Here is a 24,072-nt window from a genome sequence, read left to right on the forward strand (position 1 = left end):
GAATTGTGATTAGATTGAGTCTGGGACTAACCTAGTAAGCAACCCAGCAATATCAGTAGCCTTCTTTATTGTAAATGATTAATATCTATAGATAAAGAGTAATTCAAAGGGAGCGCTGTTCTTGTACTTTAAATATATAAGCTATAATTCATTACATTGTCGAAGCTTCAGTTTTTTTAATATTTTCACATAAACTTAATCCAGGCACATTTATTTTAATGTCACACCAGAATTCCCAGAGAAACCAATTTCTTCAGCATTGATATGCCCCTCCTCAACATTAGATATAGACTCATATATAGTTAATACGTATAGTTTATGATTCTCTGCATTGCCCGCTGACGTGACTTTATCGGTTATCCTCCTGTGACTTATGCCCACTGCAGAAGGTACTGGGCTGACCCACATACCTGTACTCTTCAGTTTCTGCACCCTTCCCCTCTCTCCTCCCCCCTTTCCCCCTCAGTCTTCCTCACCCATCCCCCGCCACACTACAGTCTTTCCGTACTCTGCCCCTGCAGTACGGTGAGGGACCAGGGACTGTACTGGAGGCAGCTTACGGAGGCAAGCAGCGCGTGTGCTCTCTGCAGCGAGAGCAGGGCAGGGTGCGCAGTCCATGCATACACATGGACACAGGCTCCGCAGTCAGCGCAGTCAGGGCAGTCAGAGCAGGCAGAGGGCAGGGGATCCCAAAGAGTCTGAAACAGGGCTGAACAGACAACTCAGCCCTTTGGCATCTGGAGGAGAGGTTGAAAGGAAAAGGGAAGGAGAGAGTGAGGGAGAGAGTGAGAGAGAGAGAGAGAGAGAGAGGGTGAGGGAGAGAGAGAGAGCGAGCGAGCGAGAGGAGGGGAGTGGAGGGGTAGCGCTGTGTGAATTCTTGCTGTGTTAGCATCCCCCCAGCAACTCCATCAATACTGCTTGCAGCTGGGAAACTGGCAAGGATCCCTACTGCAATCCTGGGATCGGTCGGCGCAGAGCAGCCTCCAGTGCCGCCTTTTGCTTATTGTTGTTGTTGTTTTTTCCTCCCTTGGAAGTGTGTGTCAGTCACAGCTATGCCGCTCCCACTAGTGCGCTAACAAGGAGAGGAGAGAGCAGGACGGAGACGCAGAACAGGAATACTCAGCAGGAGATCCAGTCCCGGCAAGGGACAGAGTCCTTGGGGAATCTGTGCTAGTATGGTATCGATCTCAGCAGGATAGGCTGAGCACTGGAAAGCTTGACTGGATCTCAGCGCACCTGCTCCTAACGGGCTCGGGTAAGCTTCTCTGTTCACTCTTCAAGATGCTGTGGCTCCTATAGGCTGATGAAATACCTCCTGGCTGTGAACATTAAGTACCAAGAAGCAGACTTTTAATTTAATGACTCCTGTGTCTCTGTAGTACAATTGTACACACACACATCCACACACACACACATGCACACACACAGAGCTGTGAGGAAGTTATTGGTTCTCACAAGAGTTTGCATCAGTACCCTCAGAGCAGAAGTACAGTATCATCAAGCACTCACTCACTCACACACACATATACACACACACACACAGTTTTTTTTCTGGTAATCACAACAGTAAGTTTAGGATTTTTTTGCTGAATGAAATCTTTAATTGAAATTACAGACATATAATTATATAATTCATGAAATTATTAGTTACTTAATTATTTCAGGTCCTTGTAAATAGATTAATTCATTTTATGTCAGAGTAGATTCTTTTCTCTGAAACATTGCTCAGTTTTCCATGACATCAGCATGCGTTTGAACCACCCGCCTGGTAGATGTTAAATGCAGAACCTAACAACGTTCCAGTACTGGAAGGAAGGGTCCTAACAACGTTCCAGTACTGAGCACTTAAAATATTCCCAGATAAAACTACAATGCTGTTTTAGAGAGTGGAAGATGTTAAAGATGTACAAGATGAGGTGTATTTTCCCTCTCTCTGATTGCTGCAAAAAATACTTGTTAGTCAGATGCATGCTTTTCCGATGGAGGCACAGTACTTGGAAAGAAATCTTTAGCCAATCAAGCTATCCCAGCCAGGCTCCAAATGAAGTGAATTACTTTCTAACTCTCTGTATGTGAACACCTGGGTGTCTAGCTAGAATTCAGTGCAATCCATGTGATATTCCCACATGCATCCAATCAAATGCATTGTGGTTTAATGACTGAATTCCATAACAGACATACATATATGACCTCCAGTGACCCAGAGAGGAGGTGCATTATAGTGCATTTCCTTTATTCATGACTGGAAAACTTCAGCTACATGTTATATGTTGTTTGACAAGGATTCTGTATCGTTGAGGCATATTCTTCATTATTTAAACCTCCATCCATCCATGGAATTATCAATGTGAGAAAACCTATAAGACTATAATGCAGTGGATACATATTTTCCTGCCCAGTTTAACCACACTACTGTTTAAAAAGGAGTATCAAATGAGGTCACAAATTTTTACCTACTTTATATACTATGTGCTGTTCCATGAATTCATATATTTGCATTTACCAACATCAAGAATGATTTGAATGTCACATTTGTAAGTCAGTAAAGACTTTCCTATTGGGAAAAGGGCAAACTAGCAAGCAAACACGTAAAAAAGATTGGGGAGAAAAGAGAAATGCACGATTGGTCACGATGTACGATTGTTTCACATGTTAGAGCCTCTTATTTTAGAATCTGATTAGCAGTAATCCAATGTTTATAATGCATTTGCTCTAGAAAGCTTTGCAAAATAAATGAAAGTCACTAAAAAGCTTCTTTCAATCCCATAAAATATGGAATAATTATAACTGTTTCATTGGCTTTTACAAACATTATCTAGTTTGAATGGTACTAAACTATTAGCTATTTTGATGAAGTGTCTTTCTAAAAAAAATCATACATCTAACACTATGTATCAATATAAGCGTACAGAAAACAAATAATTAAGTACATAATTTGAAAAAGAAATGCTGTTAGTTTTCACAGAGCCAAGATCCTGTGAGGTATTTAATTAAATAATTCATATAAAACAAAATGAGAATGTAACCCAGATACTGAGATGAGAGATGAGGGCGGTGGAAGATCATTGTTATTGTTATAATAAAAATAAGTTTCGTAGAGATGCAAGGACCACTAAAGGCAGAGCCATGTTTCACTTATCAGGCTTGTCACACTGAGATTTAAGCTCAGGTGTTTACTGTGTAACAGATAGAAGAATTCAATGCCTGGTGAAATCAATCAATCAGAATTAATCCTCACAGGTAACTTTCCATTGTTAGGAAGGTCAAGACTTGTGTAAATATTATCATAACATCTGTTGCATGGTCTGTTTTTGCAACTTTGTTTCGCAAGCACCGATAGAACACAATCTCTAGACTCATCGCCCAAGTTAATCAGTATTGCACGGTCTGAATAGAAATGGCTGTAATTCAATTGGACTGTCAAACACAGACTCTTGTCAGTTACTGTGTCATGAATATTGCCTCTTATCAGCTGTGGATCAAAGCAAGGGCCTGAAGGTTAACCAAAGGTTAACTTACCTGAAGAACAGGTGTTGGAGAATGTGACAGATAAGTACATGGTGGGTGCACATACTTATGATAGTAGTGATCAGCCTGATCAGATGTGCAATCGCACCTATAGCTGGGTGAGTGTGGGGGAATGATCCTGCTGGCATCATGTAGAGATGCTACTCTATGTGGAGTATGGCCTTAACATGAAATGCTTGTTTCACCTCACTGCCCAAAGCATAATATAACCATGAAGATGGCCCACCTCATTGAACCAGATATTTCCATGCATTTTTCACAGAGTTCCTGATTCTTTTAAAGGTAGATACTTAGAACACTAACAATATAGAAAGAAAAAATTCATTGGGGCATTTACCATAGACCATAAACAAGTATCATATGAGGATCAAAGGGTGCTGCTAAGAGCCCCGTTTCCAGAAAGGAGTGAAACTCCCCTGTTAAAAGTTGGGGTTTTGGGAGTAATGGATGCCTCACTCCTTTTGGACATGGCAAGAATGTGAGGGCTTGGGTCGGTGGTGATCATTAGATGCTCACAATTTGCTTTGGAAGTTCACACTTTTCACAACAAACGCATCCATTAAGCTGCTTGTGGATGCAAAGACTTAGAATGAAACATGTCTTGAACTGGGTTAAAAAATGGTAATGTTTATTCTGTTGATCTGATGATAAAAAGACATGTTCTTATGGATGTATGGATATACCAGACTATCAGAAGGCATTTGATCTCAGAGTAACATCTTCTCTACGACTTGTTGGTAGGGGTCTACATATATATCTTGTTAACTCACTAAAATGTGAGTGAATGAAAAATCACTTCTCCATTGTGGTAAGCTTTGTATAGTTGAATTAAAAATGAAATAAAGTCCCTTCTGGGGTGGTCTTCTCCAATACGTGGTCCCATTGTTGTAAGGTCTAATGATATTTGGATAAATAATACACTTTGATCTCTTCCTATAACATGTCAAGTGTCAGATATGAGCTGTTCAGTCACTAAAATCAACCTTCATTATACACGGTGGCATTCGTATTGTATTTCAGGTGTATTGCATTGTGTTGAGAATATACTTTTAGTGCACTACATGCAGGTACTTCACAGAAAGGTACCAGGTTGACTTCCGGGGAGTGAACTACAGGCAGAGAGGGGACCAAAACAGGAGAATCATTGATTGTTAATTCCTTCACATACATTCCGGTAAAAGCCTTACATCTGGGGAAGTTAGAGAAAGTGACAGCTTATTTGGAGAAAGATTATCAGCACTGCTTGGGGACAAGCCCAACAGTGAGAACCAGGATCTGCGTCATATGCTGCCACAGACCAAATCTACTTAACCTACTTTGGTGGTACAAAATATCTCAGCTTGCTGGAGCCCCTGGAAGGCAGCTTTTGTGATCCAATGTGGTGTTCATTAAAATTTCATTTGTACCAAATCATTAAAAATGGCAACATGAAAGATCCTCAGTACGATTTTGGCCCTGTCATACCCAAATTCACAGGGAACATCATCGCGCAGTTGTGAAAATATGCTCAGGATCAATGTACAGTCAGATGGCAAGCAGCTTTGCCGTGTCTATTTTTTGCATCAGACACCTCAATACCAAAATACAGAGTGAAAAGATGGATTCTCAGTTGCTATGGAGATTTTCATACAGTAGCTGGCTCACAAAAAGAAAAAAAAAACACAAAAAAGGATGCTCATCCTCTGCCTTCATCTGAAAACATTGCTACTTACCAGCTTTTTCAGTGCATCATTTCTGATATCTTTCTGATCATTTTCATACCTTTTCTGGGGTTGTTTTTGTCCTTTAACCCCTTTAACAAGGAGGTCCATGTTTACTGACTGGACTTTTGTCCTATCATTGAGAATGTTGTCTGCAAAATGCCTTAGATTTTTTTTTTTTTGTAGCATGTCCACATTTATTATGTTGCTCTGTGTAACACGTAACATGCATTTAACATTGGTAATGTGTGTTACATTTCACTGTACAGTACACAACAGTTTTAGAACGTAAAAAGTTCACAGCATTAGGAATAGAATGCTGTACCATCCCTGAGTGCAGCTCTGAATAAGTTCTGATGAAGTTAAATGACTGAATTGGTCTCAGCCCTGTTCAAACGAAGAACAGAGTAAGAGAACCCCTCATGCTGTCTTCTGTGTGAACACATTAAATCTTAGAGAGAGAGAGAGAGAGACAGATTTTTCCATTTATTTTCTAGCCGCACCAGGAACCTTGTTGACCGTTTGCCCAATGAGCGGGAGACGTGTTTCATTCCAAGGGCATCGGGCTGTGCTTTGAATACCAAGTACTCCTTTTTTGTTTCCTTTACAAGAGGATCATTTGCAAATGAGTTGTCACGCTTTGAGTGACACACCTGTAACGGCACATTCATGTCGCATTCTGCCTGGCGCTCTCCCATCGAAATTTCACTGGCCTTTCATATCAGCCGTAGAATTGCTGAGCAAAGGCATGTGGGTGAAATACCGCGGGGGCCGGAAAGAGCACTGTAGCACAGCAACACAACAAGGGTGTTATTGAAACTCTGGGACTACGGTCCTTTACAGCGAGAAGAAAGTCAATAGGTGCCTTAATGATGTTAATGTTTAACTGTTTACATGGCTGATGTAAGATACATTAATGGGAGTAGTTGTGCTCTTGGAAAATGTGCCTGGGTTTATTGCTCATAGAGTTTAGATCATTGCTTCAGCTGAACAGAAAAATAGCTGCAAGATTCTAGGTTTTGGAATGTCGTGTAATTATTTTTTTCTGAACAAAGTGAACACATTTCAATGGCTGCATGTAACAAAAATGCACAGACAGATTTACATGTGCACATGTATACACACACACACACACACACCCACACACACACACATACAAAAAGTTGGACATTCATTTTGAAATATCACCCAAACCCTCTCTCAGATGTATTTTTGGCCAACAGCAGTGAATTCTTCAGCTGAAACAAAGTTGCACTTAGACACCTCATTGGCTCTTTAGTAGTGAGAAAGAAATTTAAAGAAAGCTTTGTCAGTTACTGGCCAGTGGATATTGCCAAATGTTTCCACAAAGGACATGAACATGCATTTGGAAAATACTGGGGACACATCTTCACAGAGAGCTAACAGTGACTGTCCTTCCCAAAGATGCAGGGCGGACTGGGGCCTCTGCTCTGACAGCTCTGATTTAAATTTAAAGGCACAAAGACATTCTTTTATTTCCGATCAGTCACAGGGAATGGATGTAAATGTACCTTTAAGGACAGATACACTCTTACTGCTCTACTCATAAAAGCAGTCATTCTTGACTGAAGCTAGTGAAAAACAAAGTTGTTCATGTTGTTTTGCATTGATGAAAGATTGCCTTTACATAAGCACATTAGACAACAAACGTATTTGCACACGGTTTGAACCCTGCGTCCTTATGAATGGAATTACACTTTGTCAGACTCAGGGAATTACAGAAATATATAGAATAATCAGAGGTTCTTGGTTTGGACATAATTAAGACACTGACTATGATGCTTTTCTTTGTGAACAGCAGTAGTAACAGATGATTTAATAACTACACATAATTAAAACTACCTTAATGGAAAAATGAACTATTTAATAAAGTTTTTTAAAAATTGAAAAATAACTTTAAGAGCCCGTGCTTGTAAAAATTATTAATTATTAATAACCAGACAGTTCAAATTATGTTTCAAAGGCCCAGATAATTCAAATTATATTTCAAGAGCAGCTGGGTTCATTTTGAACAAGTATTTTTCTAATTCTATAATTTGCTGTGCTCCATTAATGTTTTATCTTATTTTCCATTTTCCAAAAAAGCTTTGAGTGGACACATTCAACAAGATGTGTAGAAAAGGCTGTTTAACTGCAAGATGTTGTTACAGCGTCTGGCTATTATATGACTGACTAAACCTGACCATGCAGCCACAAATACTTCTCTGTGTCCAGCAAAGCAGATTTCTCTTCTGTCCTTTGAAAATATTGCAGATTAAATATGTCAAGTTACTCAGTTAAATGTTAGTCAGTATTGAAATGCACATAACTTGTTGCTTGTCAGTTGTTTTATTGGGTAGCTGACTACATGCTTATAGCATACATTTCAGTCAGTAATACTGCAAACCTCTAATGAGTACTGTAGCTAGCCATGATGATAATGGTATTTGGCATTTCTTTTTGACTGGTAAGAACACATCAGTAGCATATAGCTAGCTTGCTTGCTATGCAAGCAAGATGTTGATGATGTTGAATGTGTATGTGTGTAGTTTGAAATGTTGACAGTTAAATGTGTTGTCTTGAAACTATTGTGAATAACAAGTGACCAGTTTTCAGGGACATTGTGCTGGTTTCCCCTATTTAGTAAATTAGACATAATTTAGAAAAATGGTAAGTATGGGTTATATTTGTTGAATACAGTAGGCAAACCTTTACTCATTTTAAGGTTTGTGTGAAACAAGTCCTGAAAGTGAAAAGATTTATGACTGCCAGAAGCAACAAAATCACACTAAGCATCGGTATGCAAATGAACCAGCAAGCATTAGTCACATGCTTAGCCAGCATACTGAGGTACACCTGAGGTAGGTGGAAACATGCTCTGGAGGCTTCTGTGCAGAAGTACAGATGGTATAAGAATTACAGGAATCATTCTAATGAAAAAATGCTTATAAATACATTTCTACATTTAATGATTTAGGCTATAGATAAAACCAACTCTTTCCTAGGACAGGATGACAGTCAAAATTAATGGCTAGGTTACCTGACCTAGGCTCAGTTTGTTATTGTGTTGTGCCTCAAAGAGTATCTAGGGCTACTCTCTTCACAACACAAATATTTCACTGTATAATTTTCATTTAATGTGCACAGGCAATAGTAGTTTTAATTCACTTGACAAAGTCCTTAGATCAAAGTTTACCCAAGGAAAATGTGTTTTGCTAGAATGACCAAATGAGAATTAACAGCCTTTAAATGGCTTGAGGTGTATTTTCTAAGATAAAAGTGCAAATTAGAAATCAAAGAGCAAAGAAACTGTAAGTTGTTCACTCCTCTCAGCTGACAGGAACTGTACTTTGACCTGACAATGTCTTCAGTAGCCCTTGAGTAATGCATAAGATGAGTCAGACTCAAATAAAGTCAGAGTTCACAAGAATACTGTTTTGATATTTTCTGTGTATCACATTGCATTGTTTCATATCATACTAAAAATTTTCAAACTCAACAGTTATGTAGCCGATATGCAAGAGTGCTTGATACACATAGTAGGCTATTCCAAAGGAAGGAATTAGATAAAATATGTTCACTTACTCTGTGTGCACAATGCTACCCCAGTTAGCAGAGGTTTTGCTGGAAGGTCCCAGTTTTAGGGTAAAAGATATGCTTGGTGTTTGGTGCTTGCAGGCCATGAGAAGCAGCTGATGTCTGCGATGGCTGGCCTGGACCCGCAGATTTTGATACCACCCTGCCAGCGCTACTGTTGCCTCGGTACCCAACAGCCCACTAGAAGAGTTTGACCCGCCCCTCCTCTACATCTCCAGGGCTTCCTTCAGTTGCCTCCTGGCGCTACTCTGGGCCCATCATGGGAGGATGTCTCTCCAAACCCAAACCAGGTGACCGGCCGCCTCAAATCCTGTAATAATTGGCACTTGTTTGCCGGCTATATATAGGTCACACATTGCTCTCTGACAGCCTTTGTAGGATGGCGGGTCGGGGGAGGAATTTTAATGCTCTCTATTGCAGCAAGTCAAGAGGATTATAAAGTAAAATATGAGTTGGATCTCAAACATTGCACAATGTGTCACTGTTGTGTTCCACTGCAAAGAACGGGCAGCTGCCATGCACTGAAACATGACTTCATCTGTTGACGCCTAGTCTGTGTCTCGTGGCGTCAGCTTCTGAAGGCAGGACAGTGGACATGTGATGCTTTTAGGGGCCACTAGCACCGACTACTATAGGTACCGTGACTCTGCAACAAACAAATATGGCCAATGTTGCTTTATACAAACAACAGCCTTTCATCTGTTACAATAGATGTACATTCTGGGGTTTTGCTGCCCTTTACACCTGGGGTGTTGCTCCCAACGTTCACTACAGTGCCTAATGTGTATTCCACATGCAATGACACAGACACAGCCAAAGCATGATGTTGGATTAGACATAAGCCAAAATGAACACGGACTGAAAACCAGAAGGTCATTGATTTTAAAGCCGATACTGGTTCAGGTACCAGTCTGGAATCCAGAGTATGTATACAATGTGAAATTAATTATTTAGTTTAGTTTAATTAGAATATCTGCTAAGTGAACTGTGATGTAGATTGCTTGAAGCAGTGCAAAGAAAACATTTATACTTTCCATTTATTTATGTGCCAGACAAAAATAAACACAATGGAAAGAGCCAAATGTCCACACGCTACAGCTGAAAGTGACTTACTATGTTGGTGCACACAGGAAAATGATTTGATCTAAGGTGGATGTTCGTCAGGTCAAGTTTGTGACACGAACACCTCTGTTTGAATAGATCTGATGCATCTGAAGACAACCATTGATGAGTCATGTTGATAAGTGATAAGATAGGTACTATAATGCAATGATTTTTTTTGCAAGCAAACGAATGGGTCAATGAGTGTATATAGAGTACAAAATACAATGTAGCCATTAAAAGAGGTCATTCGGGATAACTGCAGTCTAGAATACACATATATGCAACAATAGCATATATGAGTTTGAGCAGAGGTTTTAAAATTTAGGGTATGGGTTTTATGGAATATGAATACTATGACATTACTGTAGTTGTATTATGATTTGTTTAATCACATGTGATGCTTGACCAGCTAATAAGTATGTTATGAAAACCACAGCAAATTTTAAATTAAAAGGCCCTAGAAATTAAAAGGATTTTGCTTAGTTTTTAGCTCCTTTGAATGAGCAGATGTCTCTGTGCATAATTTAGATAATACTTCACAAACATCTTCCTTCCTCCCACTGCCAAACAAGAGGAAGACAGATTCAGGCCAACATGATTAGGAGAGGAGAATGATAAAACTAGCAGGCCAAAGGGAAAAAAACGAGGGAATTTATCAGCTTTATCTGAGACCAGTGACAAGTAAAGAAACCTCAATTATAGTATTATGATATATGATCAGATTATTTTCTCCAGCCATCCAAAATACAATGCAAATTGAGAAAGCAATTTAAGGGCAGACAGCAGTCCATGAAATGCACAAGAACAAATGAAAGGACAAATAAGTGAGAGCAAAGTACAGTCAACTCCCAATAATTTTATATTGGATAATTGCATACTTCATGTTATTGCACAATATGCAGCTGGTCCTGTTCTAATGCAACGTACTGGTATGTTTATGCTTTGGTTAAGTGCACAACGTCACAGCTGTCCTGACTTCATGCAAATTTGAGAAACTGGCTGTGCTTGATAATTATGTTTTGTGTGGGTGATTTGAACTTTAGAATATTTCAGAAATCTAGGAAAAAGGAGACAATGGATAGTAAAATATTGTGCTATGGCAAAAAAGCTTTGTGATTTAAAATTATTTTCCATCAGTGTAATTTAGAGCCAATAAAATCTGTGGTCAGTTTTGCTGACTTGGTGAAATAGAGAGTGTGTTTAACTTGTTTTCTAAATTAAGGCTGCAATTGGAATTGTTTGAAGAGGCAACCAACATTCCAAATCAAACTCTCTGACTCCAAAACACACGAAGAATTAAAATAAGCTCTCCAAAGCTAGTATTTATTCTGATTTAAGGGATTACGCTTTAAGAGTGGGATTTATTGTGGTCATCATATTTGGCAAATTGCATAAGGTGTAGTAAACAGAACTGACACACTGAAACTATACTGTAGCCCCCCACTCCAACTCTGATCACTCCAACCCTTAAGTGAAATCTGATATTGTGCAATATGAGTTTTTTTTCAGTTCAGTGTTAGCCACTTTGAATATGGTTATAAGATGCAAGGACCCCCCCCCCCCCGGGTCATTGTTTGGCACACTGTAATGTAAGGTAATGATATGCTTATAATGATCTATAGGCATATCATTATGCTCAGCTGTGTCCAGTAATGTGTGTGTATTGCTGTTAAGGATGGTTGTTTGAAATGTATTGGTACGTATGTATGCAATTACATACAATTTTATTTTAACATTTAATGCTGGATCTTTATGTTTTCCTCATTCTTCCTTTAATTTTAATGGTATTGAAATATATGTGTTTTTGCTGAAAATATGTATAATGACATTTAACAGTATGTTATGAGTTAACTCCTACAGACAGGTTATATCCACATCCATGTGTACTGTCAAACAGGAAAACTAAGTGAATGTACTCTTTATGTATTGAAGATAATTGCTCTGTATTTTAAGTACATTGTGTACCGTATCACAAAGGCCATTGTATCTGCTGCTGCAAATTATGCTTTTGTAATATATAGTATGAGATAGTCGTAACTTGTTGACTTGCAGTGAAGATTGTCCTGCAAATAACATGTCACTGTTCAAAATTTCAAACAAGCTCACTGATGGGGACTGCTTTCTTTTCCTGCAATTGCAGTCACTCTTATGATTTTCCATTGATTTTAATTAAGAATCGCTCAGCAGGAGAGAATTCCAGGCAGATTAAAGTTTAAGAACCGGATGGTCAGCACATTTTTCCAGCCGAAGAGATAAAGCTGGGTCTTTGTTGGCCGCAGTAAAAAGAGTTGCACAACCACCTTCTCACATGAAGAAATGCTGCTGAAAAGAAGACAGATCAGAGAAAACAGCATCTCCATCAAATATCACTCAGGATGCTTCATGAGGGTCATGAACAACATCAAAAGAGCACTTGTTTGAAAACAACCCACATTACTCCCCCACATTACACATTACTAACGTCTGTGTATTAACTACTGTATTGTTGAATCTCTTGGTAAGCTCGCATAATGATGTCATTTATGTCCAATATTCTGATGAGAAATTACTGAAGGGATATAAGTATAATAGGGATTCCCTGAAGGTTTTGATCAGCAGTCTTCTCACAGTATCTTGTATGCCTGACATCTGTCTTGCAGTGGAGGTTAAAGTTGAACTCACGCTCCTTGAGAAAGAGAAGGAAACGGACGCAATGTCTCCCAATGGCAAGGTTAGCCCCTTCTCCGACTGCAGGCCCAATGGGGCCCCTGGTCATTGCTCCGATGACGACACCTCCGTCATGCTGCGTCCTTACCACAAACCCCGCGACTACGTCGAGGCATCCGTGTGTCATGTCAAGGACCTGGAGAACGGACAGTAAGATCCGCATAATTTTCGGTTTTGACAAACTGAACTGAGCTTAAAGAGCATCCACACACAGCCTCTGCCAGATTATCATATCAATTCGTGAATAGTTTGAATTTCACAAGCACCTTCAGAGCATGTCAGCCCTGATAAAGGGCGTGACACCAAAACATTAGCACAGTGTTTGCAAGTTCTTGAATTAATGACAGTCCTTCAACACACCTAATAATAACCTTACCAGCTAAGCGAATGTAAAAGAATATTTTATATTCTGTTCAGAGTAGTATTCTGTGAAGCTAAAACTGGAAATACTTGAAATGTTTTCATGCCTGCGCATGCAATTATAGGTTCTTAGCAAATGAATTAAAAGGCAAAATGACATGAGATATGTAAAAATTTAATTATGTTAAATTTTGCAATACTATTTTTGGGAGTATTTCAAAGGTGCCCTTCTCTCCTTCAAACCTTTCCATACCCTCCCTGGGCCAAAGCTCTGTTTGCCATTCTTCAGAACAAAAGCAGAGGTTAAGAAACTGTGGACACTTTGGGATCATGTACACATCCCCATAATACTGTGTACACCAGGGCTGAAGGAGTCCACGGGAGTGTCCATCACACAGGCTTGGTTGTGACAAGGCTTGACATAGAATGATGGTGTGTGCCCACTGCTCAACAATTGTTTGTCTGTGGCTGATATGGGCTTTCCATTTTGAGAAATGTCACACACTGTATTCTACAGGCCCATTTAGTTGCGCTCAATTTCATTGTGGACCAAAACTGAAGGTTCAAACATTAACCTCCAGTCCCAGAATTTACACAATCCTCCTTCCTCCCAGGAAGGACTTGTTTGAAGTTTCTAGCTGGGACCTCATTCACGATGGCCTGAGCCTGTGCCAGGTCTCACGCCTAAGGTCAACAAAGTCCACCTCTTGGGCAGTGTGGTCGGCTGAAAGGCCACACAATGAAAAGCAGTGCAGCGCTAATGCCTCATGAGCCTAGACTGAGATGGGCACTCGGCACTGACTGGAGTAAAAGTTCAGCCACTGTTATGTAAGCGTGTACACTAGTGGGGCAAAAAAAAAAAAAAATTCTAAACCTAGAAATCAACTGAACCACACTGTGGTGGTTATTCAATCACTTGTTTGTTCATCTTACATCCTTTGCATAATTTATCAGTACAGCTGAGCCGGTGCAAATGCAGTTAAGTAGTATTGTGGGTGGTGTGTATTTGAATAGATTATTATGAAGCCTCAGGGGATCTAAGCTGTGCTTGTTTGTTTGTGTGTGTGTGTTTGCGTGTGTGTGTGCTCCTATCGCCTTGCAGAATGCGGGAGGTGGACTTGGGGAGTGGCAGGGCTCTGCTGATAAAAGAACATGGAGAGTTCTGCGCCATTGGACACAAATGCCCACACTATGGGGCTCCACTGGTCAAAGGTGGGACAGCTTATGATGACCAGAGCAGTAGAGATGTCACTTAAAAGCAACTTGGTATAACGTTACTGCATACTGTGTGGGCTTATTATTACAGTTATTACTAAGGGGTTGAACACTGCTGGTGTTTAGGCACATTGCTGTCGTTGTTCAGGTTCATTTCCCTTCTGCTGTTGTTTGCAAAAAATGTCTATGAAACCGAGATGGTCAATGAAATAAATACTCAACTGACAAAATTTCGACAGTGATGGCCCATGCATTGTGAGACCTCAGATAAGCCTGTTGGTCATGATTCAGCTACTAAATCTAATATTACATTTTTGCAACAAATCACAATGGCAATAAATCAACCAGTTAAAGCATAGGGCCATTACACTTTGCCCAAATATTACCTTGATTACATTTCTCCCATTTACTTTAGTGGGTTCCACCATCTGAAATTTCCGCCATTTTGAAAAATTAGCATTTTAACAAAAATGACATCTCATTGAAATTTAGTATGCATGATGTGTTCACCTAAAATATGAAAGAAAAGCTAAGATAAATGTGAAAAAACATAGTCATATTAAGTAATTCATTTTTCAGTATTTGAAAATATGAAAATAGCCATTCCCTGTTTGGTCAGTTGTTCTAATATTTGATGTATGGAGAGTACGGACTGGACCAGAGTAGTATTCCAACTTTGAATGTGTTACAGTGAAAAATGCTCACATCACAAGAGTTTTAAAAGTAATTTGAAATTTCTGCAGTATTGTATTATTTAAGTTCACCATTGTCAGCTGGTAGGTAGGATGACATGACACGTGATAATAAAAATACAATAAATACACAGGGAACAGAATACACCTCAGATTATTTGAATTAATATTGTCAGGGGAAAAAAATCATGAGATTGGGGAATTTTGAAGGCTATTGCTGGAGTCATCTTGTAGAGTACTGTCTCAGTAATCACTGTTTTCCAGGTGTCTTGTCCAAGGGGCACATACGCTGTCCTTGGCATGGTGCTTGTTTCAACATCGCCACTGGAGACATCGAGGACTTCCCTGGACTGGACAGCCTGCCCACGTTCCAGGTGACCTCTCACATCTGTGACTGCAATTAGCATGTAACATCTTTCAAAATTAAAAAAAAAACCTACATATTGTGTGTTTCTGCTTGCTTTAGGTCAGAGTGGAAAAGGACAAGGTGATAATTCGGGCTAACAAACAGGTAAAATACAGTAAGTCATCATAACCTTGAAATTTGAGTGCTTTCCTAAGGGGATAAATCAGAACACTCTTGCGCCTTTGTGAATCCAGGCTCTTCAGTCACAGAGGAGGACAAAGTCCATGTCTAGATGCTCAGCAGTCATCAACTCCAGCACAGGCTTCAGCCACATTCTCATCATTGGAGCAGGTGAGAAAACTGTGTGCACACTAGTGGTACTGACCTGGGTCCACCAGCCACCGTAGTGATCTAGATCTAGTAATGATCTAGATCCACCAATATGGGTTAATGCTGGCGTTACAGACTCGAATGCTGATGATGGATCCATCAGCTTGGGTTCAGTATGAATTTCCACTTTGAACCATGGTAATCTTCTCTCCCAGGTCCAGCTGGGCTGGTGTGTGGAGAGACGTTAAGGCAAGAAGGCTTCACTGACCGCATTGTCATGTGCACCATGGACAAGCATCTGCCCTATGACAGACCTAAACTGAGTAAGGTTTGTACAGAAATCCAGACCACATCACAAGAACCATCAAAGGGTAAAGCTTGTGCATTTCACTGCCGTGTTACTGGGAACTCCTTTGTGATCAAGTCTAGTTTCATGTAGGAAGAGGTTGTAGGACTGGAACTGAGGTATGTGAATTCACAAAGCTCAGGAAAGTGTATTTTTAAGTGTAAATGTTAAATTAGTTTTTTTTCAGTTTTTTTAAATTAAGATGAGAGTTCTTTTTGTGTGCTGAATCTATTTTGCCAATGTAATTCATGTCTCCCAGAAGAGGTATACAAAAAAAAAATCAGAAGTATGAAATTGTGTTTCTGATGGTGTGTACAATAACTCTGTGCTCAAATGGTTTCCTTGCAGTCCCTTGAAAGTACTGCAGAACAGCTCAGGCTGCGATCAATGGACTTCTTCCAGGCACATGACATAGAGTTGCTGACCGAAAAGGAGGTGAGCCCCTGGCTGCTTAAATATCTCACATCGATACCTCTCTCTGTAAGACAACGCCCCTTTTCTAAATAGGGGTTTGTGTGTTCCAGGTTGTGTCAGTGGATGTGAGAACGAAAACAGTCACATTTCAAGATGGATTGAAGATGGAATATAGAAAACTTCTCATTGCGACTGGAAGCAGGTACAGAGAGCAGCAGTGTTGGATTTTTCAAATAGATGCGATGAGACATTGCTTAGGCCCTGAAAAACTGAAGCTATAGAGACTGTAAAATGTTTTTCTTGTGATACCAATTTGGAAATTTTTTGGATTTTGGACATATGCCAGTTTAAGGGTATTTACTAAACATTTCAAATAGCTACATTCAAATTGCTACTCCATTGAAGGTGGGGGAAGACAATTTTGCAGATGACATATTGCAATAATGCTAGCTCTTTTGTTTTGTCAAGACCGAAGCCGTTGAACTACAAAGGCAAGGATGTGGAAAACGTGTTTTACCTCAGAACTCCTGAAGATGCCAACAGCATAGCCAGGCTTGCCAACAACAAGAATGCTGTGATTGTGGGTACTTCGTTTGTAGGTAAGTGGTAGCTGTTTGTGGGCTCCTTTAACTGCCTTTTCACTGTTTGTAAGGATGGGCCATAGGAAATGATCTTATAATGATCAACGTCATATAAAAATACAGAAGTAAGCACTGAGGAATGCCAGTCCTTGAGGGTCAGAAATACACTTGTTATTTGACAGCTTTAAATAAGATTAATGTCTCATTGCCATTTCCCTATATGTATTTCAGAGAAGCAGTTAAACTAGTTAAAACTGGACATGAAGGGTAGATGAGAGCCAGGATGATCCTTAATGACACGAAACTCGTATGTCTAGTGAAAGTGCTGTACCTGCTCTCAGCTGCTGCCTGTCTAAGGGCTGTAAATCTAATGCTGAGACCTGGTTCACAGGGATGGAAGTGGCTGCAGCACTCACTGACAAGGCCCATTCGGTCTCTGTCATCGGGATCGAGGCTATCCCCTTCCGGAAGTCTCTTGGGGAGAAAGTTGGAAAAGCCATAATGAAGGTAATGAAAACACTTGGGGAGTCAACTAACCCCTGACTCGGCATATGACACTTGCATGCATCCATCGAAATGTGTTCCATATTCCTAGCTGACTACATCCAATTATGGTAATGATGTGAATAAAATTGCTTTGGCACAACATTTGTTGCACTTCACTGCTGCATCTCATGAATATTTCTCCCAGTGAAAGCTATGTTACAATAATAATAACAATGTTTGTTTACATTACTCTGAGGTAGCACCCATTCACTTGAAACCAGGGATAATCTTTGGAAAGTTCTTGAGCCTATTTCTTTATTCACTCATTGAGAGAATGGAGGCTGAGCACATGACACCCAAGCTGAGATGGTTGACTTGACCACCGTGCTTCACTGAAACCCCCTAGGAGAACAGTCAAAGCTCTCAGACCGTTACAAGCAGCTGCTTGTCAGGTGAAAGACTGCTGAGTCATGTCCTTTGTCAATGAGTTGCATTCTTTCCAATGACAAATGTTCCCAGTGCATAGAGGGGCATCTGCACTAGTGTTACAGTGGGCTCCAGAGTGGGCAAGAATCAGGGCACTCTTGCTGGCACCTGACAAAGGTCATGTGGCCAGCTTTGTGAACTGGCTTGTGCCCTTGCCAGAAGAACGTGAAAAAAAGAGGCAAAAACAGCAAAAACCCTCTTGGAACAAGCTGTGTGATGGCATTTGTACAATAGTAGTAGGTTTTACCCATTGAATATTAGCCAGTTTCAAGCCCTGGTGTTAATATTAAGAAGACAACAGCTTACAGGTTGGTCTACTTGTAACACATTTTGAGCTGAAAAAAGGCCTTTGCTGACTGCATTTAGACCACATTGAATGAAAATGAAAGGTGTTAAATTTTGCACTGCAGTGGAACCTTCTAAAGCTACATATTGCCAATGCTCTGTGGGCGTATTTGTGCTTTTTGTTGGAGTATGTGGGGTGCTTTTGAGTTAAACAGGGTAGCTGGGGTGAGGGGCAAAATATGCCCAAGTAAATATCACAGAAACGTAACTGGTAATGTGTAATGGATCCTCTACTACACAGAAGAAAGTGAAAACATACAAATGGGAATTTCCCATAGTAGTCACCCCCCTCCCCCCCGAATTCTTAGAATACTAGCACATATCACCCATTCATCAAGTGAAGGATAATCCTTATTATGAATAGTTTTTTCAGCTACTCATGAAACTCACATAAGGCTTTGAATGTAACCTTCCCCTTGTGGCAGTAACTCCATCTCACCATGTGTAACCTGTGAGTTTTTAGATAATCTGTCTGTTATGACCCATTTCTGTGTACATCTTAATGAAGATAAGGTCTGTCCAAAACACAAGTACTGCAGAACATTAAATGAATAAAATGATAATCTGTCAATGAGAAGTGATCTACTGACATTAAATCGATGCACCTTGCTCTCTGCCTTACAGATGTTTGAGACCAACAGGGTGAAGTTCTACATGCAGAATGAGGTGTCCGAAATGCGAGGTCATCATGGACAGGTATCCAGAAAGTGAGAGACAAAGCTTTGCGTGATGTAGGCTGTCTTTATCCCCATTTATGAAAGCATAGCTAAGCTGGAGCAAACTACTGTGTGCCAGTGGAAGGGATAAATGCTCACAGTGAAAGTAAAACCAACATGCCCCCTGTTGGAATAGCTTACACTGTACGTTGTATGCTTTCTGAAAGAGAGTGACTTTGCAATGCGAAAACATTATGCTCTAAATAAGCATTACATATGCTGTGCCACCTATCCATTGGTTCTTCTATATTTTGTTTCTTTCTTCAGTTAAAGGAAGTTGTCCTGAAAAGTGGAAAGGTCTTGAGGGCTGATGTGTGTGTTATTGGTACAGGTGAGTCAGCACATCAGAAATCTTACAGGCTTTGCACAACATTTTCACATTTTCACAGAATACTAAATGTATTCTGTCTAGGAAGCAAAAGATGTGAGACCTTAACAACCTGCATAGCAGTCAGATTGAAACTGAGACAAAGTGTTTACTTCTCAGCTGTGCTTGATGCTGAACTTGAATTATTGGTTGACTACCTGCAGGATCTGGACCAGCCACGGCCTTCTTAAAACAGAGCGGGATTCACATGGACTCAAAAGGCTTCATCCCAGTCACTAAGGTACATCACCTCTAAAGATTCATAGGAGGGTCTGCTTCACAGCAGTAGTAGAGCATGTAGATTTGTCAGGTGGTGTTTATGTTGTACATATCTCATTGATTTTAGCGATTGCTTTGTTCTAGTTAATCTCTGTTCTTGAACAAGTATAATGGAGTTCCTGAGAGTGGAGGTACAGTATCAGTTGTTTTCAGCAGGGCATAATGGTAACATTTAGGTGGATTTTAACCCATCACATGTTCAGTTATTGTGTTTGCTCCTCAGACATTGCAGACGAATGCAGATGGCGTCTTCGCAGGGGGCGATGTGGTCACGTTTCCTTTGTCGGCACGCAGCAATAAGAAGGTGAACGTCTCACACTGGCAAATGGCACACGTGCACGGTAAGCCCTGCCTCTCTGGCGACGTCACGCACATATGCTCCTGTGGCCAGACTCAGTCTCAGTGTCACCATGTCACCTCACAGGACGGGTGGCTGCGCTCAACATGATGGGCACGACGACCGAGATAAAGACTGTGCCTTATTTCTGGACAGCCATGTTTGGGAAAAGCATACGATATGCAGGTAAATGGACCTTCCTCTCTTTTTCAAAGTAAGAACTTTTGTTTCTCATTTTATTCAAGATCAGTCATTGGGAGTAAGAATTTATGCTTTTTATCATATGTCTGCTGGCTAAATGTATGAGGATGGATGGCAAATTATAATTTAACTTGCAGTTGGAATGAGGTAAATTTGTAATGTGAAAATTCACAAAGGAAATCAGGTTTGTTCATTCAAAACTCCTCACAAGTCTGGAATGTGGAAACAGAATGAATTCATTTACTGCCACCTAGCTGTGAAAAGACAATAAACCAGCCACACAGATGTGTTTTAGAATACCTGATGTAACAGCACAATAGTCTACATTCATTGACATATGTCATCAAAAGTGGTTTCCAATCTCTGTTTCCAAGGTTACGGAGAAGGATTTGATGATGTGATCATCCAAGGAGACCTGGATGAGCTGAAGTTTGTGGCCTTTTACACAAAGTGAGTATATTTCCATGTGCCTGTGGCAACATCTGTTCTGTCGTACAATCCTCAGCACACAACCTGTTCCTTTAAAAAAATATTGTCATAGAGCTAAAGGCTTTAGAGGATTAGCACTGAATCAAGAAGCTGGCAACCACGACTAGCTTGGCAGCTATATGTTGCTTATTTTTGAATGGCAGTAAGAAGCAAAATACAGGTGCCATTTCCTGCAATACTGTGCAAGCCGAAGTGACTGAGAAAGTCATTGTATAATAGAAACATTTGAAAAATCCAAGCACTGACCCATGGCCTCTACTGGACACCTACGAGCACTTTTCCCTTGTACTAAATGCCTGGACTCATATCCTACGCATCCTGCTATGCAGTGACAGATCTTTTGTTACAAAAGGGGCAGCAGTGTAGCATAGTGGTAAAAGGAGCAGGGCTCATAACCAAAAGGTTGCTGGTTCCATTCCCAGCAGTTGCACTACTGCTGTACCCTTGGGCAAGGCTCTTAACCCAGAATTGCCTCAGTAAATATCCAGCTGTATAAATGGATAACTTGTAAAATTGTAACCTATGTAAGTCGCTCTGGATAAGAATGTCTGCTAAGTGCCAATACTGTAGTAATGTACAATACAAGAAAGAAACAATGAGGCATTCTTTAAGCAGGCATAGAGTGAATTCTGGCAATTGTCCTTGGACGTAACAAAAGCGTGAGCTTTTAACTTGGTCTCTCAGGGTCACTATTACTAATGTCTGGGAAAAGCTGCTTTTCAGAATTAACAGCTGGGCATTGTGATTCTGCCTCATTGTAACAAAACCATCTAATCCACGCAGAATATTATAGGACATGGGGTTCTGTGTGTGACAAGAATGACACATTGAATGCATTTGCTGAGTACACGTAAAACGCATCCTATACTGTAGAAAGCGAACATGATGGCCAGAAGCGTGGTGTGTCTCGCCAGTTCACAAACGCTAAACGGAAGGTCTTAATGGACGTCTGCATTCATTATTTATAAAGTCGGAGATGTGTATCTCACCCATCCACTTGTGCAAGAGTTTTAGTCCCCTGGCAGTTCCTCACATCTCCTGCAGCCTCTCAGCTCACCCGAAGAGAGACAAGCAGATGCAGTTATTTATGAAGGATTTGAGCTGAGTCATTGCACACCATTACTGCTCTTCCCACATCTCTGATTTATAGTTAGGAAAACAGGACTTATGGGCCCAGTAGAGTGTGCCCCTGTTCTTATTTTCTTTGTTTTGGTTTTTCTTCTTTTTTTTTCTCTCATTCATCATTATATGCAAAATAAATACGTTTTGTCAATGTATCCAAAAAAATGTATCTTAAAATGGTGCATAAGCTGTTTTGTCATTGTTAGAGGTTAAATGTGTGCATACTTGAGAAGCACAAGGACTTAGGTAAACAGTGTGCTTTCTCATTCTTTTTGCTTCAATCTCTTTCTACTCTAGGAGCGAGGAGGTGATTGCTGTTGCGAGCATGAACTATGACCCCATTGTGTCCAGAGTAGCAGAGGTCTTTGGGTCCGGAAAGACGATTAAGAAACGTGATGTGGAGTAAGTCCATTTCTCAGTTTTAAATCTGGCGTCGGAACTGGTGAAAGGCAAGTGTTTTGAAGATTTTGTGTAGTTTGTGCCATTGGGTACAACACGTGAAGAAGGGGGCCGTGATATATGGGTAGAAGTATTGTGAATTGGTGGAACAAGGGCACCAAAGGTACTTTTCAGAATCCTTTAGCTCAACCAACCTGATCCTAGGTATAATTTAAAAAATCTGTTATTCTGTTGACCTTATTGACTTGTATACACACTGAAATCATGACAGTAAAGTATTAATCATTTCTGTATGAACATCACTAGGTGCCCTTTCATCATATCGACCGTGCAAAATTAGAGGCACATTTTTAGTCACCATTTCATCAGAAATGATAATTCAAGACTAGAATTTCATATATAATTTATGCGTTTTGTGCTGATTATTGTTCTCATCTTCTATTGTGCACACACAAAATGAAGGACGTTAACACGGCTTGGCAAGTACGACAACATAACAGCTCCTCTTTGTAAAATATCGTAGCTGTGTCATAGTACAATTATGTCTTTGTTTAAGCTGAAATTCAGTACACATCTTCTCTCTGGCTTGTGCAGCAGCTTTGTGACATAAAGCCAGTGTTTCCATAAAAACCTTGTTCTCCCAATGACTATTCTTGCTCGAGGCAGTTTCGTCCACAATCACCAACAAACCTGTCAATGTTGGATGAAAAACAGTCTTCATTATCCAGAACATGAGAAGCTGACATAAACAAACAAAAATGGGAAAATATTTATGTTCTTCTCCTGCAATTATCTGAGTACATCATCCAAAAGTACGTTCATAATTAACCATTATCTTCTATCATTTACCTTATTTGTGACTGAAATAACATTTTCAGGAATAAGTGAATAAATATTTGAAAATGACCCCCAATGAACTTATGTCAGACACAAAAAAAACTATTTTATAAATGGTTTTGGTTGTCCAACATAACACATTCATTGGGTTATATTTTCTCATACAACCATGTTAAATGCCAAAAAGTGTCATATTACTTCCTGACTCAATAAAATAAATAAAAGCACAAATCACATCAACACTGCATGGCTTGGTTCAACCAATCATTAATCTTAGTTAATCTTTCAACCATCAAAGCTGCAGAGAGCTCAGTTATATTCAAGATTAATTCACGGTTCTGTTTCCAGACACAGCCCTTGTTTTTTTTCTTTTTAATGGACACAGCTCCCGCATTGACTGCAGTGTTGTGTTTCTTTTGGATTGCAGGACTGGGGATATGTCTTGGCTGATTGATAAAGGCACACAGTGAGCATCTCTGCTTGCGTCCTCCTCAGCTGTACTGCGCAAATCTGCACAGCTCTCAAAGCCTGCTGGGAAAAAAAAAACACAAACAAGGAACTCATGGTGCTGTCATGACAACCAACTTTTGTACATTGGGAATGCCTGGAAAAGGCCCTGACTGGATCAGAATGGGCTGCTTGCATCTACACTGCAGAGGTTTCTGCTGTGGCAGAGTTGTACATATTGTATTAAAATTAAGTGTAAATGAGCCATAAAGCGTGTTAACCAGCTCAACAATAGGGCAGATCTAGTGAGCGACTACTGCTGACATTGTTCAGACTCGACTAAAAAGCAATACTGAATGTGGTCACTATGCCTGTGCATGATGTATCTACCTGTACACATTGTTTATAGGGGTGTATAGGGGTATTGCCATTTTTGTACATGTAACTTTGTAAATAGCTTTAACATATACTGTATGCGCTGTCACAATACAGGACTGTACAATTTATGCAGATCTTTAAGGCAGGACTTCATCACTTGCTTACATCCTGGGATAAATGGAGACTGGCCCTGTATTTATCTTGTCCAAATTTGTATTTAACTGTCATTTTGTAGAGCCCACTGATATGGTACGGGTTTGCATC

The 24,072-nt window shown here is 40.1% G+C and overlaps 1 protein-coding gene across 1 annotated transcript; it reads left to right on the top strand.

Moving 5' to 3' along the window:
* Positions 1-908: 908 nt before the first annotated feature.
* Positions 909-23,506, top strand: LOC118776792 (apoptosis-inducing factor 3). The gene is made up of 21 exons (XM_036527359.1): positions 909-1,255; positions 8,907-9,115; positions 12,569-12,785; positions 14,098-14,207; positions 15,167-15,276; positions 15,369-15,413; positions 15,503-15,599; positions 15,794-15,906; positions 16,273-16,359; positions 16,449-16,540; positions 16,807-16,937; positions 17,311-17,426; positions 18,861-18,932; positions 19,220-19,283; positions 19,484-19,560; positions 19,822-19,939; positions 20,023-20,121; positions 20,511-20,586; positions 22,045-22,149; positions 22,609-22,629; positions 23,411-23,506. Exons 2-21 carry the CDS (start codon positions 9,085-9,087, stop codon positions 23,451-23,453), a joined length of 1,824 nt encoding a protein of 607 aa, XP_036383252.1. The 5' UTR covers positions 909-1,255; positions 8,907-9,084; the 3' UTR covers positions 23,454-23,506.
* Positions 23,507-24,072: the final 566 nt, after the last annotated feature.

The sequence above is a fragment of the Megalops cyprinoides genome, chromosome 4, assembly GCF_013368585.1.
Source record: "Megalops cyprinoides isolate fMegCyp1 chromosome 4, fMegCyp1.pri, whole genome shotgun sequence".
Lineage (NCBI taxonomy): Eukaryota > Metazoa > Chordata > Actinopteri > Elopiformes > Megalopidae > Megalops > Megalops cyprinoides.